At 58.3% G+C, this 18,937-nt stretch overlaps 1 protein-coding gene across 1 annotated transcript in view; it reads right to left on the reverse strand.

Annotated features, from left to right (window-relative positions):
• Positions 1-24: 24 nt before the first annotated feature.
• Positions 25-18,937, reverse strand: part of STX18 (syntaxin 18) — an 83,582-nt gene continuing 64,669 nt past the window's right edge. The window contains exons 3-11 of the mRNA XM_079768384.1: positions 17,125-17,240; positions 16,100-16,177; positions 15,876-15,942; positions 8,943-9,055; positions 6,612-6,700; positions 5,754-5,812; positions 4,941-5,010; positions 2,432-2,512; positions 25-1,848 (exon numbers count right to left, since the gene is read on the reverse strand). Coding sequence (XP_079624510.1) covers positions 1,753-1,848; positions 2,432-2,512; positions 4,941-5,010; positions 5,754-5,812; positions 6,612-6,700; positions 8,943-9,055; positions 15,876-15,942; positions 16,100-16,177; positions 17,125-17,240 — 769 coding nt within the window. The 3' untranslated portion in view covers positions 25-1,752. The remainder of the gene's footprint in view (positions 1,849-2,431; positions 2,513-4,940; positions 5,011-5,753; positions 5,813-6,611; positions 6,701-8,942; positions 9,056-15,875; positions 15,943-16,099; positions 16,178-17,124; positions 17,241-18,937) is intronic.

The following is an 18,937-nucleotide window of genomic DNA, read 5'->3' on the forward strand; positions in this document are numbered from 1 at the left end:
TCTTTTTTTTAATCCTCACCTGAGGATATGCTTTTTAAATTGATTTTTAGAGAGAGAGAGAGAGAGAGGAGCATCGACGTGAGGCAGAAACATGGATCAGTGTCCTTAGTACTCGCCCTGAATAGGAATCAAACCTGCAACCTCTGGTGCACGGGATGACGCTCCCACCATTGGGCCACCTGCCCAGGGCTGGCATTGCTGCTTTAGACACCTGCGCTTCTGGGCCCAGTGCCCCAGCCACGTCTAGAGCGCGCCCCTGCTTTGCTCAGAGCCAGCCGTGCTCCCGCCCCCGTCAGGCGGCACCAGTGGGGAGCCGTGCAGAGAAGGACGTGTGCCACCAGGCCACTGTCAGGCCAGTTCTGAGTGCCTGTCGCTGTCAGTGTGTGGGAGGAGGGACGCGGGCAGGGGTGACGGGCCCGGGCTGCAGAGCGCCGTGTCCCTGTAGTCGTCCTGCGCGTGATGTGTTCAACAGGAACGCAGCTCACTGGCCCCTTGTTCACCTCTGTCATGAAAACGCGTGCACCGAAGGCCCTGTTAGCAAGCTGGTTTTAACAAGTAGCTGGGTGGGAAAGGGAAAGTGTCGCTGCTGGAGGCCACGGCACTTTAATTTTAATTCTGTGAAGCAGATGTAACTCCTTCGATGTCAAGCAGGCAGAAAAGGCGGGGGCGGGGCTGGGCGGCACCTCGCAAGTCCAGTTATGACATTTCAACTCACAACCTTTGTAAGAATATTGTTTCAGCCCGAATCTTGACATTAAAGTATATGTTTATGAAATTGCCAGTTAGATAAGTGTGTAAGACGATTAAATAGAACAGACATTCAGACATTCCTTCCGTGTTACTTGAACGTGTTGTTTCTGGTGGACGTGTCCCAGGTGCCGTTTTGGTGGATCAGAAATAAATGACCGTGAGACCTCTGCGAGCACATGGCTTCCTGAAGCGCGCTGACGCCGACGATGCTTTCTCCCCAGGCGCGTCCGGAAACACCGCCTGGGAAGGGACCGCGCCGCAGGGCAGTGGGCGGAGCTGTCGTGCGGCTGCGGAGCTGTGGGGGTGCACACGCTTGCGCACACAGTGCTGACCACAGGGCAAAGGGCTCCCACACCTGCTGTCTGTAGGCAAGTTCACGGGGCCGAGGCAGCCCAGCTGCAGTTTCGAGGACACAGACTTTATTGGCTGTAGTTTATTTACACAGAGCGCGAGGGTCCCCGAGACCGCCCAGCAGACTCTGCACAGCATGCCCTTCAGAGGCCCAGGGCCGGGCCGTCCACACTGAGTGGCCCTGGGCCCCAGGACGCCGGGCACACGGGGCTCCAGTCCGTGCCTGCCATTGCACACCGGGTCCCATCACGTCTCCCGGAGCGTCGATGCACAGAGCGCAGCAGGCCCGCTCTCTGGGGCCCTTCCCTTCTGTGAACAAAGCTCCTGGGCCCAGCGGCAGGAAGTCAGGCCAGGAGGCAGGCCGGGCCTCCTCGGAGCCCCGAGATGCGGGTGGAGCGAGACCTGTGGTGCCCTCCGGGCGTAGCCCCTCCACACTGCCCCCCCGCCCCGTTAGGATAACCACCCCTCCCATCCCTCCACCTGCCTCGTGTTCATGGTTTTCTCGTTCAGCTGCTAAACGGGCTTAAAACTCCAGGTTGGTTTGTGTCCCTTTAGTGGAGTGTGTCTCTGCGCCGCCCGCTGTGGCCAGACCTGGCCGGGACGGACCCCAGGCCCACGGGGAAGCCGGGCCGTGCGCCTGCTGGAGCGGGACTAGCTGTCGTACCAGTCGAGGAAGAGCAGGGAGAAGGAGCACATCACCAGGAAGAAGAGCACCCACACGCGGAAGCCCGCGTTGTTCTTGATGGCCTGGGGACAGAGATGGGCGTTTCCTGGGGCCCGGGGCTCACGGACCGCATCCCTCCTCCCCACCCCATGACTGCTGTCCGTCCTGTGCTTACCCTGATCCGACGGCTAACTATGAAGCAAAACCAAAGGCTGGCCTTCCCTCCCTGGGCGCCATCACCCAGAGGTCCTGCAAGACCCTCCTGGGGACCCGCCCCCCCCGAGACGGCCCCGAGCCAGGGTTGAGACTGAAGGCACGGACTCGGTACCACGCTCCTGGCTGGTGTCCCAGCAATAGATGGCGTGGCCTCGGAGCAGTCCATGCCAGCTCAAACCCCAGCCACACTCAGTGACAAGGTCCCTCCACAGTCGGCTGTGGGGCCTCCATACACAGCGCCCGGGCTCTGCCCCTCGGCGGGGCTCTGCCACGTTTCAGGAGCACCCACCTCTGGTCCAGGGAGGGGTCAGACCCTTGTGGGAGCACCCACGCTCCTCTGGGTAGTGAGGTCAGACAGCCTCACTGGGCGGTGAGGTCAGACAGCCCTGCCAGGGAGGCTAATGCTACTGCCTGACCATGTGCCTATCGGCCTGGGGCCTGGGCACCCACCTCTCTGATGTCCTCGTTGCCCTCCTTGATGTTCTCAGTGGCCCCCACGACCAGCTGGTGGATGCTGTCAATCTCTGCTTCCTGGAAGGAGAGGGCGGATGAGCGCTACCCCCACCCCCTCCCCCAACCCCCCAGCATGTCAGTACAGACAGCAGTGGCCGCTCACGAAGGGCCGGTTTACACACACGAACCCGTGCACCCTCACAGCACCCCCACGGTACAGACAGGGAACTTAAGGCTCAGAGAACTTCAGTAAGTTGCCCAAAGTCACACAGCCACCCAGTGCAGGACAGGATTGGGCCCCAGTTCTTGTACCCTGCCCAACCTCGCCTGCCTCCTCTCCCGCCCACGGCCAGGGGAACAGGTACGAGGGGGATCACGGAGCGGCCCCCACACCGGGTGCCCCCGCTCTCACTCTGGGAAGTGCGGAGAAGCAGCTTCAGATGCACGTGCTCTCAGCCACGCGCTGGCGTCACGCACACGCACTGTCCCCCTGTGGCTCAGAGGTTCAAACTTACTATCACAGTGGGATGCAGGGTGTCTGCAAAACTCCACCCCCAACACTTGGGGCGCTTCAGAAAGGCGGGCCTGGGCTTCCCGGGGAGCCCCTGGCCCAGGAGCCCCCGGCATGGCACAGCCAGGAACGGCACAGCCAGGCACGGCCGGGGGCTTGGGGCTTGGGGCCGCCTTCCTCTAGGGGTGGGGAGAGTGTGAGTGTGAATGTGTGTGTGAGCGTATGTACAGTGGGCATGTGTGTGAGAGTGTGTACAGTGTGTATGTGTGTGAGTTTATGTGTAAAGTGTGTGTGAAGCATGAGTGTGTGTACAGTGTGTGTGAAGCATGAGTGTGTGTACAGTGTGTGTGTGTGTGAAGCATGAGCGTGTGTACAGTGTGTGTGTGTGTGAAGCATGAGTGTGTGTACAGTGTGTGTGTATGAAGCATGAGTGTGTGTACAGTGTGTGTGTGAAGCATGAGTGTGTGTACAGTGTGTGTGTATGAAGCATGAGTGTGTGTACAGTGTGTGTGTGAAGCATGAGTGTGTGTACAGTGTGTGTGTATGAAGCATGAGTGTGTGTACAGTGTGTGTGTGAAGCATGAGTGTGTGTACAGTGTGTGTGTATGAAGCATGAGTGTGTGTACAGTGTGTGTGTGAAGCATGAGTGTGTGTACAGTGTGTGTGTGAAGCATGAGTGTGTGTACAGTGGGTGTGTGTGAAGCGTGAGTGTGTGTACAGTGTGTGTGTGAAGCATGAGTGTGTGTACAGTGTGTGTGTATGAAGCATGAGTGTGTGTACAGTGTGTGTGTGAAGCATGAGTGTGTGTACAGTGTGTGTGTGAAGCATGAGTGTGTGTACAGTGGGTGTGTGTGAAGCGTGAGTGTGTGTACAGTGTGTGTGTATGAAGCATGAGTGTGTGTACAGTGTGTGTGTGAAGCATGAGTGTGTGTACAGTGGGTGTGTGTGAAGCGTGAGTGTGTGTACAGTGTGTGTGTGAAGCATGAGTGTGTGTACAGTGTGTGTATGAAGCATGAGTGTGTGTACAGTGTGTGTGTGAAGCATGAGTGTGTGTACAGTGTGTGTGTGAAGCATGAGTGTGTGTACAGTGTGTGTGTGAAGCATGAGTGTGTGTACAGTGTGTGTGTGAAGCGTGAGTGTGTGTACAGTGTGTGTGTGAAGCGTGAGTGTGTGTACAGTGTGTGTGTGAAGCGTGAGGGAGGGAGGGGGACTGTCCAGAGCGTGGGCTTGGGGCAGCCTGATGGGCTCCGTGCTGTGGGGGAAGCAGCCTCCAGCCACCTGACCCAGCAGTGAGTGGACACAGGACACTGGGCGCTGCCTGCTGCTGTCACCCTCCTAGAGTCAGGAAGGGGGAGCTTGAGAGAATCAACGTGAGCAACTGGGCAACACAGGTGAAAACCCCTGACGGACCCGACTTTCCTCAGGTCAGGAAACCAGAGAGGCCGGGGAGGCACCGCCTTCCAGACCCTGCACACCCTGAGGCTCCGACAAGGGCAAGTGCAGCAGGTCGGGAGGCGTGGCCAGCTGCTGGCGGGAAGCTGTCAGAGCTGCAGGCAGATACGGCGGAAACCACTGATGAGAACCCCATCTCCCGGGGGACCCCACAGCTGAGGCGGCCTGGGCCGGCACCTGGAGGGCCCATTGGCCCTGTGTCACTGCTGGTTAAAAGGCTACTACCCATCGGCCGATGCCAGCTGGGCGCTTTCCGCAGGTTATCGCTGACCCTACAGCGCAGCCACTCCGTTTTCTAGATGGGAGAGCCGTACTCGGAGGGGCTGCCCTGCGGCTGGGGGCCTGCGGAGCCGAGATCACGCACCTCCCTCCCGGTCCCCGTGGCACGGGCCTGGGCCAGCGGGGTCCACAGGGGGAGCTGCCCCACAAAGGCTGCCTGGAGACCGAGAGGCTGTGGCCAGGAGCTCCGCCGCAGACGGACCCCTTGGGAGGTGCCCGAGCGCTCGGACCTTCCTCTCTTCCCCTAAAACAATGTTCTCTTACCTGCTGTAGAACCTTTTCTGTGAATATCTCTTGGAGTCTGGAAATTTCAACCACTTTCCCTTCAATCTGCCTTCATTAGAAAAAGAGATCACAGATGAACTATTAGTACTCGGCAATCTTCACAGGAAGGTCACACATTTCTAAAGAAATCTCTTTTAAGTGAAGATGTGTGAGAGGGAGGGGGACACTCTGTCACTGGTGAGAGAGGAGGGGTCCCCGCACCAGGCTGGGGAAGGGGTGGGCAGTTCCCCGGAATGTCTCCAGCCCAGTGGGGTGCTGATCCCATGCGCCCCTGCCTCTGGGCCAGCAGGTGGGGCCAGGAGCATGTGGCTGCACCCCGTTACGAACAGCAAAGCCTGTCAGGCCTGCGCCTCGACTGTGCCCAGCGACACATGGAGGGAGAAGAAAATGTGAGGATGCTGAGAACCCCTTCCTCTCGGGGGGTCGGGGAGGGTGCATTTACCTTGGCCGCTCCCTGTGGGGAGAGGACCCCCTCTGGCCTGAGGGCACCCCACCTGGGTGGCGCCTTCCCCTGCCAGGGGCAGCAGCGTGGGCGGACGGACAGGGCACTGGAGGTGACGCTGTCCCAGCACAAGCAGTGACGGGGGCAAGAGGCGGGAGGCTGCGGGCAGCAAGCGGGGCGCCAGCCCAGGCGAAGCAGCGATGTTCCTGCTCCTCCCAGACCAGCCGAGGGCAGCGCAGGAGGCACGGGTGGAGCTGCCGGGGGGGAGGCCTGGGAGGCCCACAGGAAGTGGGGGAGGCCCGGGGCTGGAGTGGTGACGAGGCCACGAGCCGGCAGGCCTGCACACATACCTCACTTCGTCAAACAGGCTGTTCATTTCACCGATGAGGCGCTGGTTTTCTTGTTCAAACTGCAAGGAAACAAACACGTTAGCCAGGAAGTCATTCTCAAGTCTCAAAGGCGACGCAGCCAGAGGCGCATGCCAGCAGGGCCTGCACAGAAGCCTCGGTGCCGGATGCCACCTGGGGACCAGCATCCCCTGTGCGCAGGGGACAGGACTGGGGCAGTCTGCCAGGGGCCAGCGCTCGTCTGGACAGCGGCCCGCACTCCCGGGCGGCCAGTCAGGCTGTGGTTGAAAGCCACAGACCTGCCTCCCCAGCTGAGCGCAGGGCAGCCACTCAGTGAGGCCTGGCGGGCGCAGGCGAGCGGGGAAAGGCGGCGCTGCCGACAGCACCCACTGCCACCGGGTCTCAGGATGGCTCCCCAGCACCTCCTCTGGGAAGTCGCCCAGAGCTGGCAAACTGGCAGCTGGAGGACAGGTAGCTAAGAGATGTCACTCTTGGCCTCGTTCAGTCGTTCAGTCGTTACCATGCTTTCCTCATGTTCCCATAGCACCAACGAGTCACACAATTAAGAGGCACCAGAGCAGCAACTACGAAAGAGCATTTAGTCTCGAAGACATTTACTGCTGCTAGAAAGGTAGCTGACATCGGTGAAGTTATTCCAAGGCAACTTCTCCTTGAAGTATGCGACCGCAAATGTAAAATATACGAAAAGCATACTAAGAATTAGGAAATCTAGTGGACAAGTTGTATCTAAAATAATTGTAACTTTTAAAACTTGGTGTCAGGGCAAGGGCGTGATCTCCTCCTGAACAAAGGCCTTGCTAACGGGTGGAAACCGAGCGCGTAGGCAAAGAACAGCATCACCATCTGTATCTCCTCCGGGGAGAGCTCATCTTCGCCTTTGCCGTCTCCCCAGCTTCCCAACTCGGGCTGCGCTTCAGCTGGAATCTTTTCTGTTGAAAAGAATGAAAAATAAATAGAAGACAAATGTCCATTTTCGAACAGGAGGCTTAGGACGCGGACATGAGAACCGGGGGAGGGAGCAGTCTCACGGGCGCCCACCTTCAGGTACCGGCGGCCACCAGTCAGGCCCGGCAGCCTGGCTCCTGGACGGTGTCTAGACCCGTGTGTGTGTGTGCGCGTGTGTTAGTGTGTGCGTGTGTGTGCATGCGTGTGCGCGTGTGTGTGGGGGGGGTGGAGGGGACCCGTACACAGTTTCAGTGCTGCACTATTTCAGTGATGGCTGTGAGCCAAAGGACCTTCTTCCGGACCGGCCTGCTCATGCTATTTTACCTCAAAACACACCCCCTGCCCTATGCTTTTCGAAGACTGCAAAATGTATGGGCATGTTCATTGTCAAAGAATCCTCTATCCACACAGAGTACAGGAACAAACCACCCCCCTCCAGTCCCTCTCCCAGCAGGAACCTGCTATGCTCTGACGTAGCCCCATAAACTTTAGGCACACTCACAAACAGGCACCGATTCCCTGCCTCCCCACCCCACCCCAGAACGAGGGTCTCCTTCCGTGTGGTGGTTTGTTTCACTAAGAGCGCAGTGGTCACACACTCTCTACAACTTGCTTTCCGTACTTAGCATGTACCTCGCAGCACCCTGTGCAGGTGCACACAGCTCTGCCGCATCCTTTAAGTCGCCGCACAGGGTTCCACTGCAAGGACCCCGGTTCCTATGTCACCGCAGCCCCCCGCCCCTGACCACTTCGCTGCTGCTTCTCACGGATGATGCACCGAGTGCCGGTCCATGTGCACAGGCTGGCGGACTCAGCACGGACCTGGCGTGGGTGCTGGACAACTGTGTCCTCCACGAAGCACCGAGCACAGGCTGCTAGACAGGGCTGCCTGCCGGGGCCGGGGCCGAGGACCGTGCAGTTCACACGGGTGGACGAGAGAGGGGGTGCGGGGGAGAGGACGGAAGGGACCGCTCCTCCTTGCTGGAGACCACGACGGGGTCTCTGTTTCCGGAGGTGGCTGGTGTCAGCGGTGCCTCTGACGGCTGCCAAGTACTCGAAGGCTGATCTCAGCCCTCAAGACGGACAGAGGCAGAGCTCTGCTCTGAGACCGATCGGGCACAGGAGCACCGTGATACACAGAGCAGAGAAGCCGACTGGGCAGGCCATGCGCACAGGGTGGGGTACTCGGGTCACATCATCACAAAAAAACACGCTGCCTGCGACTTTGTGCAAGGTTTAAAGTAATGGCTGCATGGCTGTTTTTGCCAGACTGTTATCATATCGATAAAGGACACATTTGTATGTAACTATAAAATATACAAGTAAAATATCTACGTATAAAAGACATTTCCAGAAGACGGCTGGAAGCAGCTTTGGAAACGGATGTGTTTTCTGCGATGACATCTTCAGGTAAGAACACCTGTGATTTCCCTCATCCCACCTGGCCCCAGAGCTGCGCTCCCCTGCTGACCTCATTACCATATTCAGACAAACTTTTCCTTCTATACTTTTAAGGATAAGAACACAAAATTAGGAACACAGAAGCCAGCGAGAGCCAGCGAGAGCCAGCTCTGAGCTGGACTGGTCAGCGTGTTCAGGAAGCCGCTGCTCAGAGCACCAGCCAGTGCTCGGCCAGACCTCCCGCACCGCCCGACGCCAGCACACAGGCCGGACTCCTGGCCCCACCCCTTTCCGACCCGATTCCCGCCCTCCACCCGCGTGTGCCTCGTGGCCCACAGTGCTTTCTTCACTCTGAGTACTAGTCATGCTTTCCTCTGCCCTAGCAAACAGGGCAGCACCTCAAAATCGGGGCTTCCCCCACCCCTTGCTCCACCCCGAGGCTGGAGGTCAGCTCCACGCAGGCCACTGCTGACAGTGCCCAAGGGCACGGGAGCAGCGCACAGCGCCCCCTCCTGTGACTGACACGCCAGCCCCTGGAGAAGAGATCTCGACGTCTCCTCCTCATGGAGCCCAGTCCCCGCCGGGCACAGCAGTGCCAGCCTGCCCCTGGGCCCCGCCAGCTCCCGGGGCTGGGAGTCCTCCCACCTTCCCCCGAGCGGCGGCCATAGATCCGCTGTGACCGGGCAAGGCTGCCGCTTCCCGCTCCCTCTGCTCTAGGGGGACGTCACCAGCACGCCTGTCGGGCTGTGCGCCTGCCCTTCCGCTTTGTGTTTTTGCCACCAGGTCATCGGAAGACACAAGCACGGCTGTGAATCGGATTGCTACCTGCATGCTCCTCGGCGACAGGCTTCTCTCCAGAGCCGGGCGCAGGGTCCAGGGAAACGTCCTCAGAACCGGGCTCTCTTGTCTTTGCGGTTGCCTCTGGCTCCAGCTTGGATCTGAAAGGAATCGCAGCCACAGCATTCACTTACACAACAGAATTCCACCTCGACAGCAGGAGGGAGGCACGCGGCCCGGCATGCTTGTTCTGCGCCTTCCTGAGAGCAGAGCTCCTGCCTCGGCCCAAGGACCACCCTGACGCCCTCGAGGGGGCACTTATTCCAAGGCCCTGCTCACCGTGTGCAGGGTGCGGGCAGGGGAGGGGCGGTCAGCATGTGCTGGAGCAAAACGCAGGAACCCGCCCCCCAAACTGACACCACAGCAACACGTGGGCAGCAAGGCGCCTCTTCCAGTTCAACAAGTGCAGCAATGCGGTGTCGCTGAACATGCCGCACACACACGTCTGTTACAGGACACATACAAGCAATGTAGTATAGTAACTTGAATGTAAAGGTAACCTGTGAATGTCCGCTGGATGGACCAAGCTGTCTCAGGAACCGCACCGGCCCTGCCCCAGCCCCCCCACGGCTGTGCTGTGTCCCACCTGCCGGGCTCGGCTCAGTCTCACCTGCTCAGAGGCCTCCTCCCACTTTCCTACCCAAAAAGGCCTGTCCACACCCCGGCACCCGCCCCTGCTCACGGCTCCTGTTCACGGCCCGTCTCGCTCCAGCCCGCGTGCTCTGAGAGCAGGGTGGGGCTCTAGGTCCTGTTGCCGTGCATCTAGATCCCGATGAGGTCTGGCATTCAGCGTTTAATAAATACGTGTTGGATGAGTGGACACTTTAGAGCGTCAGTAAAAGGCCAGTAACAGAAACAATTTGGGTTGTGAAACACTGAGCCTCGTGGTAGCTTTATGGACCCACACAGCGCTATGGAAACCAGAGGCAGAGCGCTCAACGGGTCTGGGGTCACGCCCACAGCAGCAGGCTGAGACTGTGCGCAAAGCAGCCGTGAAACACACTGAGGGCGGCAGCGGTGCCGGCAGCTGTTTACTGAGCACTCCCTAAGCCCTTCACGTGGGTGAGTGTGATACCACCACCCCCAGGAGGCAGGCACGAGTGTTAATGACCTTTCTGCGGGGGGGAAACAGAGGTCTGAGGACGTTAGGAGACCTGTCCTGCCACAGGGAGCAGGTGGCTAAGCTGGGAGGTGACCTCGGGAGCCTGGCCCGGAGGAGGCCATGCCCCTCCCCGCCCTCCCCCGGGAGCGGTGACAATATCACATCCTAAGAAGAGCGCGTGGGCTGGGGCAGGTTTAGGTGCAATGGTCATCTCTGGAAAATGCAATCTGCTATTCTAAGTATCACAAACATGCAGAGATATAGTTACAGGATATTCACCACAGCACTGCTTATAGTAACAAGAGAAATGACTTACATGTTCGTGGAAAAGCGCCTGGTTTACAGTTAGAAGATATAATAAAAGAGAAACTCCATTTGCAATGCCAAAACAAACGACAGAAAACTAGCAATAAAAGATTTAAAAAACCCCAAAAACCCTGCAGCATAAACTAGCTACTTAACAAAAAATTTAAAACCCATCTGTGAAAAACTAAAAGATGTTCTTAAGAGATACAAAATATACTGTAACAGATGAGAAAACAGACGTTCTTGGGTAGAAAAAAGAAACACCATAAAGATGCTCACTCTCCCTGAGCTGCAGATGCACTGCGACCCCCTGCGGGCAGAGACGGCCGTGATGAGCCCATTGGAGCATGCGGAGGGTCAGGGGCACCGAGCACCACAAGGACCTCCAGCTCACGCTGTGCGTGTCAGGGAAGAGGACCCATTGGAGCATGCGGAGGGTCAGGGGCACCGAGCACTACAAGGACCTCTGGCTCACGCTGTGCGTGTCGGGGAAGAACCCATTGGAGCATGCGGAGGTCAGGGGCACCGAGCACCACACGGACCTCCGGCTCACGCTGTGCGTGTCGGGGAAGAGAACTGGCTTTCCCCGCCCTCCGCTCTGCGCATGGAAAACCTGGCTGCCAATCACATATCACTCAGAGCTGTTGCAAAGACTAAAGAAAACAGTAGCTATAAAATGCCCCATGCCAAACGTGCTTTACGAATTCTTACTACTGAACCGCTCTAACCCACGCGAGGTGGCATACTGGTTTGCTCATTTTGCTGCGGAACAGTCACACAGAAAGCCTGCGGCAGGTCAAGGGCCATCGGAAGCGAGAGGCCCACCTGACGCCCTCCACCTGTGAGCATCTTGGTGCTTCCGAACACAAGAGCTCCCTTCAACCCGAAGACTCCCATCAACACCGGGGTTGGCACAGCTCTTCGGTCCCCTGTCCCATGACCTGGAGACAGCGACGTGCCAGTTACCCAGTAAGACAGCCTCCTTTGAGTGTGCCGGCCGCTCCTGTGGCTGGTTCAGGCCTGCATCGCTGGCATTAACACGGTGCTATTCCATTCACCCTCTCCCCCTTGCCTGCCGCCAGGCTGTGCGTGATTCCACTGTGCCCGCCTGACGAAGGGGTGCCGCCGGGCTTCCCCCCTAAGGCCACCTTTCCCCTTCGTAATGAGGAGGACGGGGAGGGACGCTTTGACTCTATGTCATTATCAACTTCCAACTTTCGATTTGTCCATTCACTCCTTCCTGTCGGGTGGGCGCCTGGGGTCCTACGTAACTCGGTGGGTTACAATCAATCGGCTGCTGCCATGGATGCTGTCGCTCTAACTGTCCCCAGTGTGGCCAGGAGAAGCCCCTTCAATCAAATGGCTGGTGTCCCTCTCGCACGCCCCGCCACTCTGAGCCCTCCCGCGCTCTCTGGCTCACGTTATACTCAGCCTGCCCCCGAGTCAGCCACCTCTCCCGGGCCCGGGGCCTGGAAGCTGAGAGCTATGGAGCAGCCAGGATCGGAGCGCTGCCCACGCTATTGCCACCAGGGTCACCGTCCCGGCCCCCTGCTGCAGCATACCTGTGCACACACACGGACAGCCATGTTTATTTCTACATCTACCTGTGTACACTGCAAGCCGAGCCCACACCAGTCTTCCCTTCTAACCAGCACCGCAGGGTTCCTGCTGGCTGGCGCCTTTGGGGTCTCCGGGAGACAGAAGCCCGACTGCCCTGGTCCTCACACAGCGCTGACACCGGGTCAACCCCTCTGAGCGCCACCGGCCGCACCGCCACCGCCACCCTCCCCCTGTGACCTGCTCTGGGAGCCCCCGCTCGGGACACCCTCCCCCTGCCCCACTCCACCTGCCCGGGGCACTGTTCACAGGGCGACGGTAACTGACTTTCACACAAAGGGCCCTCTGCCTGGCAGGCTGTGTCCAGGGGCGCCACGGCCAGCCTGCAGCTGGAAATGAACCAAGGCAGATGTGCGGCAGGCAGGCTCCGACCAGGCTCAGAGCCTGCTCCTAAGTGACAGAAACACGCCTGAGTGTACACAGACTGCCCACGGAAACCCCTCGGGGAGCTGCAAATCACCTAGTGGAGGCAACTTGAGAAAAGCCATTTAAAAAGTTGTCGGAAAGGCCAGTCTATGCCCGTGACTTATTTAAGTTGATTTCTCTGACGGGAGGCGGAGCCATCGGCAGTTCCCACCGGGCCCACGTCTGTCTCTAAGTCCCCTATCAGAGGAACCTTGTGATTCTAGTTACCATTTTAAAGGAACAGGGCATAGAAAAGAGGATGAGAAATGGGTTTTTCAGTTTTGAAACAAGAAAATACGAGGGAGAAGTTCCTTGGAAACCTAAATAAAGCCCTATGCAAATCTCAGAGAAAAGTAATTCATATACCGGCACGGCACTTCTTTTATGCCCCGGTAAAGGCTCTGGGTAGGAAGAAGGCGTGGTTGACGTGCAATAAGATGGCATGATCATTTCGAAAGTGGCTTTCACACTGCGGTGCCCACCCAGCCACAGGCCCCGAGCACTCCCAGGAGCAGGGAGCCTGGCGCTACCTAACCAGCACCGGCCCCGCAGTCGTCCCCTCGCTGCGCAGGTGTTGTATCCTGCGCGCGAGAAGGCGTTCAGGCCGGTGTGCTCAGCGTGGTGCGCGGACCAGACCAGACCAATGAGCTGCTGTCACTGCTCTGCTACGAGACTGTACAGAGATGAAGAGTAAGCCCTGGAAACATGACGGCAAGCTGACACTGACAGCTAATCGTGGCTCATCTCCAGCTCAGGGCCCCCCAACTCCTGGGTGGGTCCCCTGCGGTGTGAGCTGTGAACACACCCGTGCAGTGGACACACCTCAGTCCACGGCAGGTGTCCTCAAACTACGGCCCGCGGGCCACATGCGGGTGTTTTTGCTGTTTTGTTTTTTTACTTCAAAATAAGATATGTGCAGTGTGCATAGGAATTTGTTCATAGTTTTTTTTAAACTATAGTCCGGCCCTCCAACGGTCTGAGGGACAGTGAACTGGCCCCCTGTTTAAAAAGTCTGAGGACCCCTGGTCCACGGCGACCGAACAGAACAAGCAACGGAAGCGCCCTTGGCCCGGAGCTGCCCTCGCAGGCGGGCACACCTCTGTGAGGGCCAGCGGCACCTCTGAGCGGGGGAGGAACGGGCGAGAAGGAGGTGCACCGTCGTGAGGGCCACAGGCACCTCCTCAGGGCCTTGTGCTCAGAGTAACTGGCACAGGACACCTGGCAGCAGGCCAGGCTGTACTTCACGTCCAAATGAGAACAATTCCCATCTGACTGGCTAATTTAGAAAACCTCACTGAGGAGGCAGCAGCAAAGCCTCTTCTTGCTTTACTTGGGGTGCTTTTAAGGCTCAGTGCCAGGCCGCCTGGCACAAGGCAGCAGAGCCTGGCATCTCTCCCTCTGGGGGGTGAGAGCCGGTGACCACGCCATCTCAATGGTAAATGGCTCATCACCAGGGGCCGCCCTCTCCTCCCAGACCGGCCTGGCGCACTGCCCGACCGCGCCTTCCCTCATCACTTCCCCAGACACGGTTCTCTCAGCACCAGCACCAAGCCCATTGCAATCTGCCCGACCACCCTGAGGCTCAGTCTCACCCAGCTGTGTGATGCTGAGCAGTCTCCCAGGTTCTGAGCCTCCATTTCCACAGGTTGCTAATGTTTACTAACAGAGTGGTTGTGAGGATTCAATTAGGTAAATTAATATACTGCCTGACACGTGATAAATGCTTAATAGTATGTAACAGTGCACATTAACATATGGTAACGGCTCATACGAGTGTTCCACCTACATCAACTCACTTGTTCCCCTAACAACCCCACACGGTGGGAATGATGAATGCTTCCCTGGGCACAGAAGGCAGGCAGGCTCGGGGAAGCTAAGTACCTCCCCAAAGCCACACAGCGTGTCCGCGGCAGAGTCAGATTGGGGCACAGGCTGTATGGCGGCCGAGCCTGGGCTCTGAGGCACTAGGCCTTGCTTCTTGGTAGCTCCACCCCCGACCCCCCAAACTTGGTGTGCCTCACTAACTATGACACACCCTGACGAGGCTGGCTCGTTGTCCATGTTTATGCAGCAACCCAGCTGCCTCTGAGCTCCCAGAGGCCGAGACGTCACCTCTGGCTTCGCTCTGCCCGTGCTCTCAGGGCCTGTACTACAGTTCCCGCTGACGGGTTACTTGGCGCACCCACCTCCTCTTCCACAGAGCGGGGCTGGCATCGGCAATTTCACACCCGCTTCACACGTGTACAGAAGTCATCACCGCAGGCGGGAGGCTGCTCACCTTGGCCTACTTGCAGTCTGGCCCGGGGCTGGTGCCTGGGAACCTGGACTTGACTCCCAGACCCCAACTGAGAAGGCTCGACGTGCTGAGCTGGGGTGGAGGCCGTGTGGCCAGGCTGCCCCCACTTCCTGTTGCGAGTCTGCCATGGCAGTAGGCCAGGCAGCAGGTGCCCACCTGACCAGGCACCATGACAATCCCTGAGCAGTGAGTCTCTACTGAGCCCCCTGGCGTCCAGCTTCACACGAGCCGTCACAGCCACGCCTGCTGGCCCCTGGAGAGGACTCTGGAGCGTGCCCCTGGTTCCGTGCACTGGCCGGCGCCTGCCCCTCGCTGCTGGCTCTGCACCATCGCACTGTAATGACTCAGCCCCAGGCAGGCTGTACGCCAAATCCTGTAAGTCCTCCCAGTGAGCCACCAAGCCTGAGGGGGGTGCTGGGACCCCGACACAATAAGAAAATTTGTCCCCAAACACTATGTACTGTATCTTCTGAAAGAACGCCCTGAAATCTCCCAGAGTTAGACGCGACCAGGAGTCGGGCCTGGACCCAGCTCTCCACGTGTGTCAGGATGCAAGCCTGGCTCTAGGGGCTGGCACCCAGGCCCCAGGAAGGACAGACAGGGGACAGACAGGTGCCGTGGGAGATTGGGGTCGGGCCTGCCTGCGTCCTGGCTGTGAGGCCTCGGGCAACTCATTATACCTGCTGGAGCTTCGGTGTGCTCACCTAAGCGGGGTCCGTGCTGGAGTGGGGCGTGTGTGTGTGTGTGTGTGTGGGGGGGGGGGTGCGGAGCATGGCGCAGATGCCTGAGGAAGGCCTGGCGGGGGACCCTGCCCGCTGTGCTCGGCAATCCCCTCAGGAACCCCCTTTCGGGGACAACAGGAGGGCTGTGGGGGTCAGAGGCCCAGGCAAAACAGCTGAAACTGTGTCAGCCTCAAGGGTTCCTAAGACAACAAAACGGGTAGAGGCACAAACTGTGGACCTAGGGCCTCTGCTCCGCCTGGCTGCACCCTTGGGGGGAGGTACCTGACTTCCGGAGCCGCAGCCTCCCATCCGTAAAATAAGACAACAGCCCCGCCTCCCGGGGCTGCTGTGAGCGAGTGAGGCTCAGTGAGCGCCCGCCCGGCATCTGTAGGCTCCGCACGGCCCGGCACAGCCCGAGCGCCACGCTATCACCGCCATCGCTGCTGCTAAGGGCCCCACCAGACAATACTCACAGCCTCTTCTTATCCACCACTCGTTTCACGCGGATGGCTCTTTGCTCTGAGTACAGTTTGCAAACTCCTGTTGCAGGGGAAGCACCAGAACACAGACCGATTAAAAGGGCTTCTCGGCAAAGGGCTCATCAGACACAATGAGACGCTGTGGTCTTCCCCCGGCAGAGCTGAGCGCGCCTCTCACCCACGTGAGACGCCCCGTGATGCTCAGGGCAAAGACGTACTTCTCAGGTAGTCCTGCGTGAAGTCCAGGACGGCGCTCCTGTGCTCCCTCACCTGCTGGGAGTGTGTCTCCTTGTGGGCTGCAACAGAAAGCACAGGCTCAGGTCTCTGCACGCACCTCCGCCGAAGAGCAAGGCGGCCACCTCCTTGCAGTTTCTCCACTGAAAGCATTTAAAATCCCGCTATGGAACAAGAGCGGCGTGGGCAGCTGCATTTTTAAAAGAGTAAGAGCGTCAGGCTTTACGAGATGGGAGATGAGCCTGCAGAAAAACCAGTCACACAGCTAATGGTCTGGCAGCACGTAAGAATGGTGTTTGGTGCGCCCACTTCTTGAGAGCGGGCCACACGCTCCCGGTGCCTGGGACGGTGCGTCCTCTCCCCCAGCCACTCACTGGGTCCCGTAGACGTGGAGTCCACCCTCCCTGGACTGGATGCCGTCCTCCTGCAAACTCGCATCTCTGAAGCACGAGCCACTGACCCTGGCAGGTCAGCCCCAGGTACTGAGAACTGAGCACCGGCTCGTACTTGACACCCATCACTGCTAGCCGCCGACACTGTCATCTGAGGCAGCCATGGCTATGCTTACTTCACACACGAGGAGACTAAGGCCAAGCCAACAGGCCCGGCCACGAGGGTTGGCACTCGGCTCCTGGTTTTACCAGGTTCGTGTGTATGTTCTAGGTTATGTCAGCATAGACCCTTAGGGCACGGAGCATGACTTATGTGATCACTAAGGGCTGCCACACAAACACAGGGGTGCATGCACACACACACACACACTCACACTCATCTTCTCTGACCCTGGCCCATTAGTCAGCTTTCAGTTGCTTGGAGAGGTCCTGTTATTTAACTTAGATTATGGCCTTTTCGTTACTTTTACCCGCTTAGGTTAAAACACTGATCGGGAAAAGAAGGATTTGGAAGCTTAAAACCTGACTCTAAATGGGTGCACAGAGGAACTGTAACTGGCGGTACCGTGAGGAGCCCAGGACGGCCATGGCTGCCTGTCGGAGCCCCAGGACCTCACCTTGATTCCTCAGCTGCTGAATGGCTTCTGAGCAGGTCCTCATGAACGTCTGCGCGTCCTGGTCTATCTGGTCTCGCTCTGCGTCTGTCATCCTCCCATATTCAGACAGGATATGGCTAAAAAGAGAGAGAGCGAGAGAGTGGGCGTGGGGGCGAAATTAAAGGGCAGCAGCAAATGGGCACGTCACACAGCCCAGTGGCCTGAGGAAGATCAGCGTCCCTGCCCGAGTGACAGCCACACTGAGGCTGGAAGGAGGGGCGGGGCCAGCCGGCTCAGAGGTGAGAGAACGGTCAGGGAGCGGAACCCACACTTGAAAGGCGTCAGACAGAAAAAGCGCCTGCCCAGGCCACGCTGGAGCCGCCGTGCAGACAGAGGGACGTGGGCCTGGGAGCTCTCCGGGGGCGCACGCAGCCCTCATTAAAAACGTGGCTTTGGCCCTGGCCGGTGGTACTCAGCGGTTAGAGCATCGGCCCGCACACTAAGGGGCACAGGTCCAATTCCCAGTCAGAGGCATGTGCGGGGTTCGGGCTTGCTCCCTGCTCCTGGCTGGGCTGGCGGGTCAGGGACAAGGACAGAGAAAGCTGCTCACTTCCTGTGAAGCGCGCCTGGGGCCAGAGCAGCCCTCTAAAGACTAGCTCCGAGAACATTAGGTTAGCATCCGCCTTTGCTATATTTTGACTTAATGGAACCTCAGCTCAGTGAAATGGAAAAGTCCTAAAGGTTAATTCGATAAAACTGATGACTCAATTAAAAGGTTATGTTTCTTTAGGGCACATTTTACGTTAACCTTTTAAATTGGAAATTAGCGGTAAGGTTATTCTATTAGTAACAACAGCAGAAACCAAGAGAGTCCCCCCCGCCCCCCACCCCCCCCCGCAGTATTGTCTTGTTGCCAGGATATTGCAGAAATGGTCCATCTACCAGAAGTGGAGGACTTATTTTTAACTAAAATCATTTAGGAGACCCAGCCAGAGGCGGCCTAGGTTGCATGCTGTTCTGCTCTAGTAAAATGTCATTATTAAAAAAAATTAAATGGGTCAATAAAGTCGGAGCTCTACATTATGGAAAAAATTACAGCTTCCTAATTATGTCCAACTAACAGAGCCTTATGGGTCTGAACGCAATATTTCTAAACATGTTCTTTCAATTGCACCATCCTACTCCACCCAAGCGCAGGTGGGGAGGGGGAGGAAGGCCTCGCAGCCTCGCTCTGGGCGGGAGCGCTGACCGGGAGGAGGAAGGGGGCCTCTCCGTCTGGAGAGAACCTAGGGCACTGAGGGCAACACTTCTTCCTCGTCCCGGGCTCTAGGGGCGTCAGTCCCCCAGGACTCCCAGCCTCCCCCTCAGCCTCCTCCCTCCCGCCCTCCCGGACTGACCGCCTGGCAGAGGGACTGGCAGGAACGTGGCCCCACGTCTAGCCACAGCTCCCCTCTGGGGGACCTGCTGCTCGGATCGCAGAGGCTTGGCTCTGTTCCTCTCAGGGGCTCTAACGGGACCTGCCCCGCTCTCTGCGCTCCAGGAGCCGTGGCTGCTCAGTGGCATCCCGGCTGCGTGAGTGTTTGACTCAGGAGCCTGCGTCAAGGCCACCCGCCCGCTGACCCAAGCACTGCCTGCCACCCTGGATTTTACTAGCGATAAAACCGGTAAGGCGCCCACGGCCCTCCTGCTGGCCTGTCTCCCCCCTCCCACCTTTCCCCCTTCCCCTCCCTCCCACCTCTGTCTGGCAGAAGACGGAGGCGCTTTCTTTTCTCAGTGATCACCCCCAACTGCATCACAGCTCAAATGGGGTTCCAATTCAACTTCTATTCACCAA

This window comes from Cnephaeus nilssonii, assembly GCF_951640355.1.
Source record: "Cnephaeus nilssonii genome assembly, chromosome: 1".
Classification (NCBI taxonomy): domain Eukaryota; kingdom Metazoa; phylum Chordata; class Mammalia; order Chiroptera; family Vespertilionidae; genus Cnephaeus; species Cnephaeus nilssonii.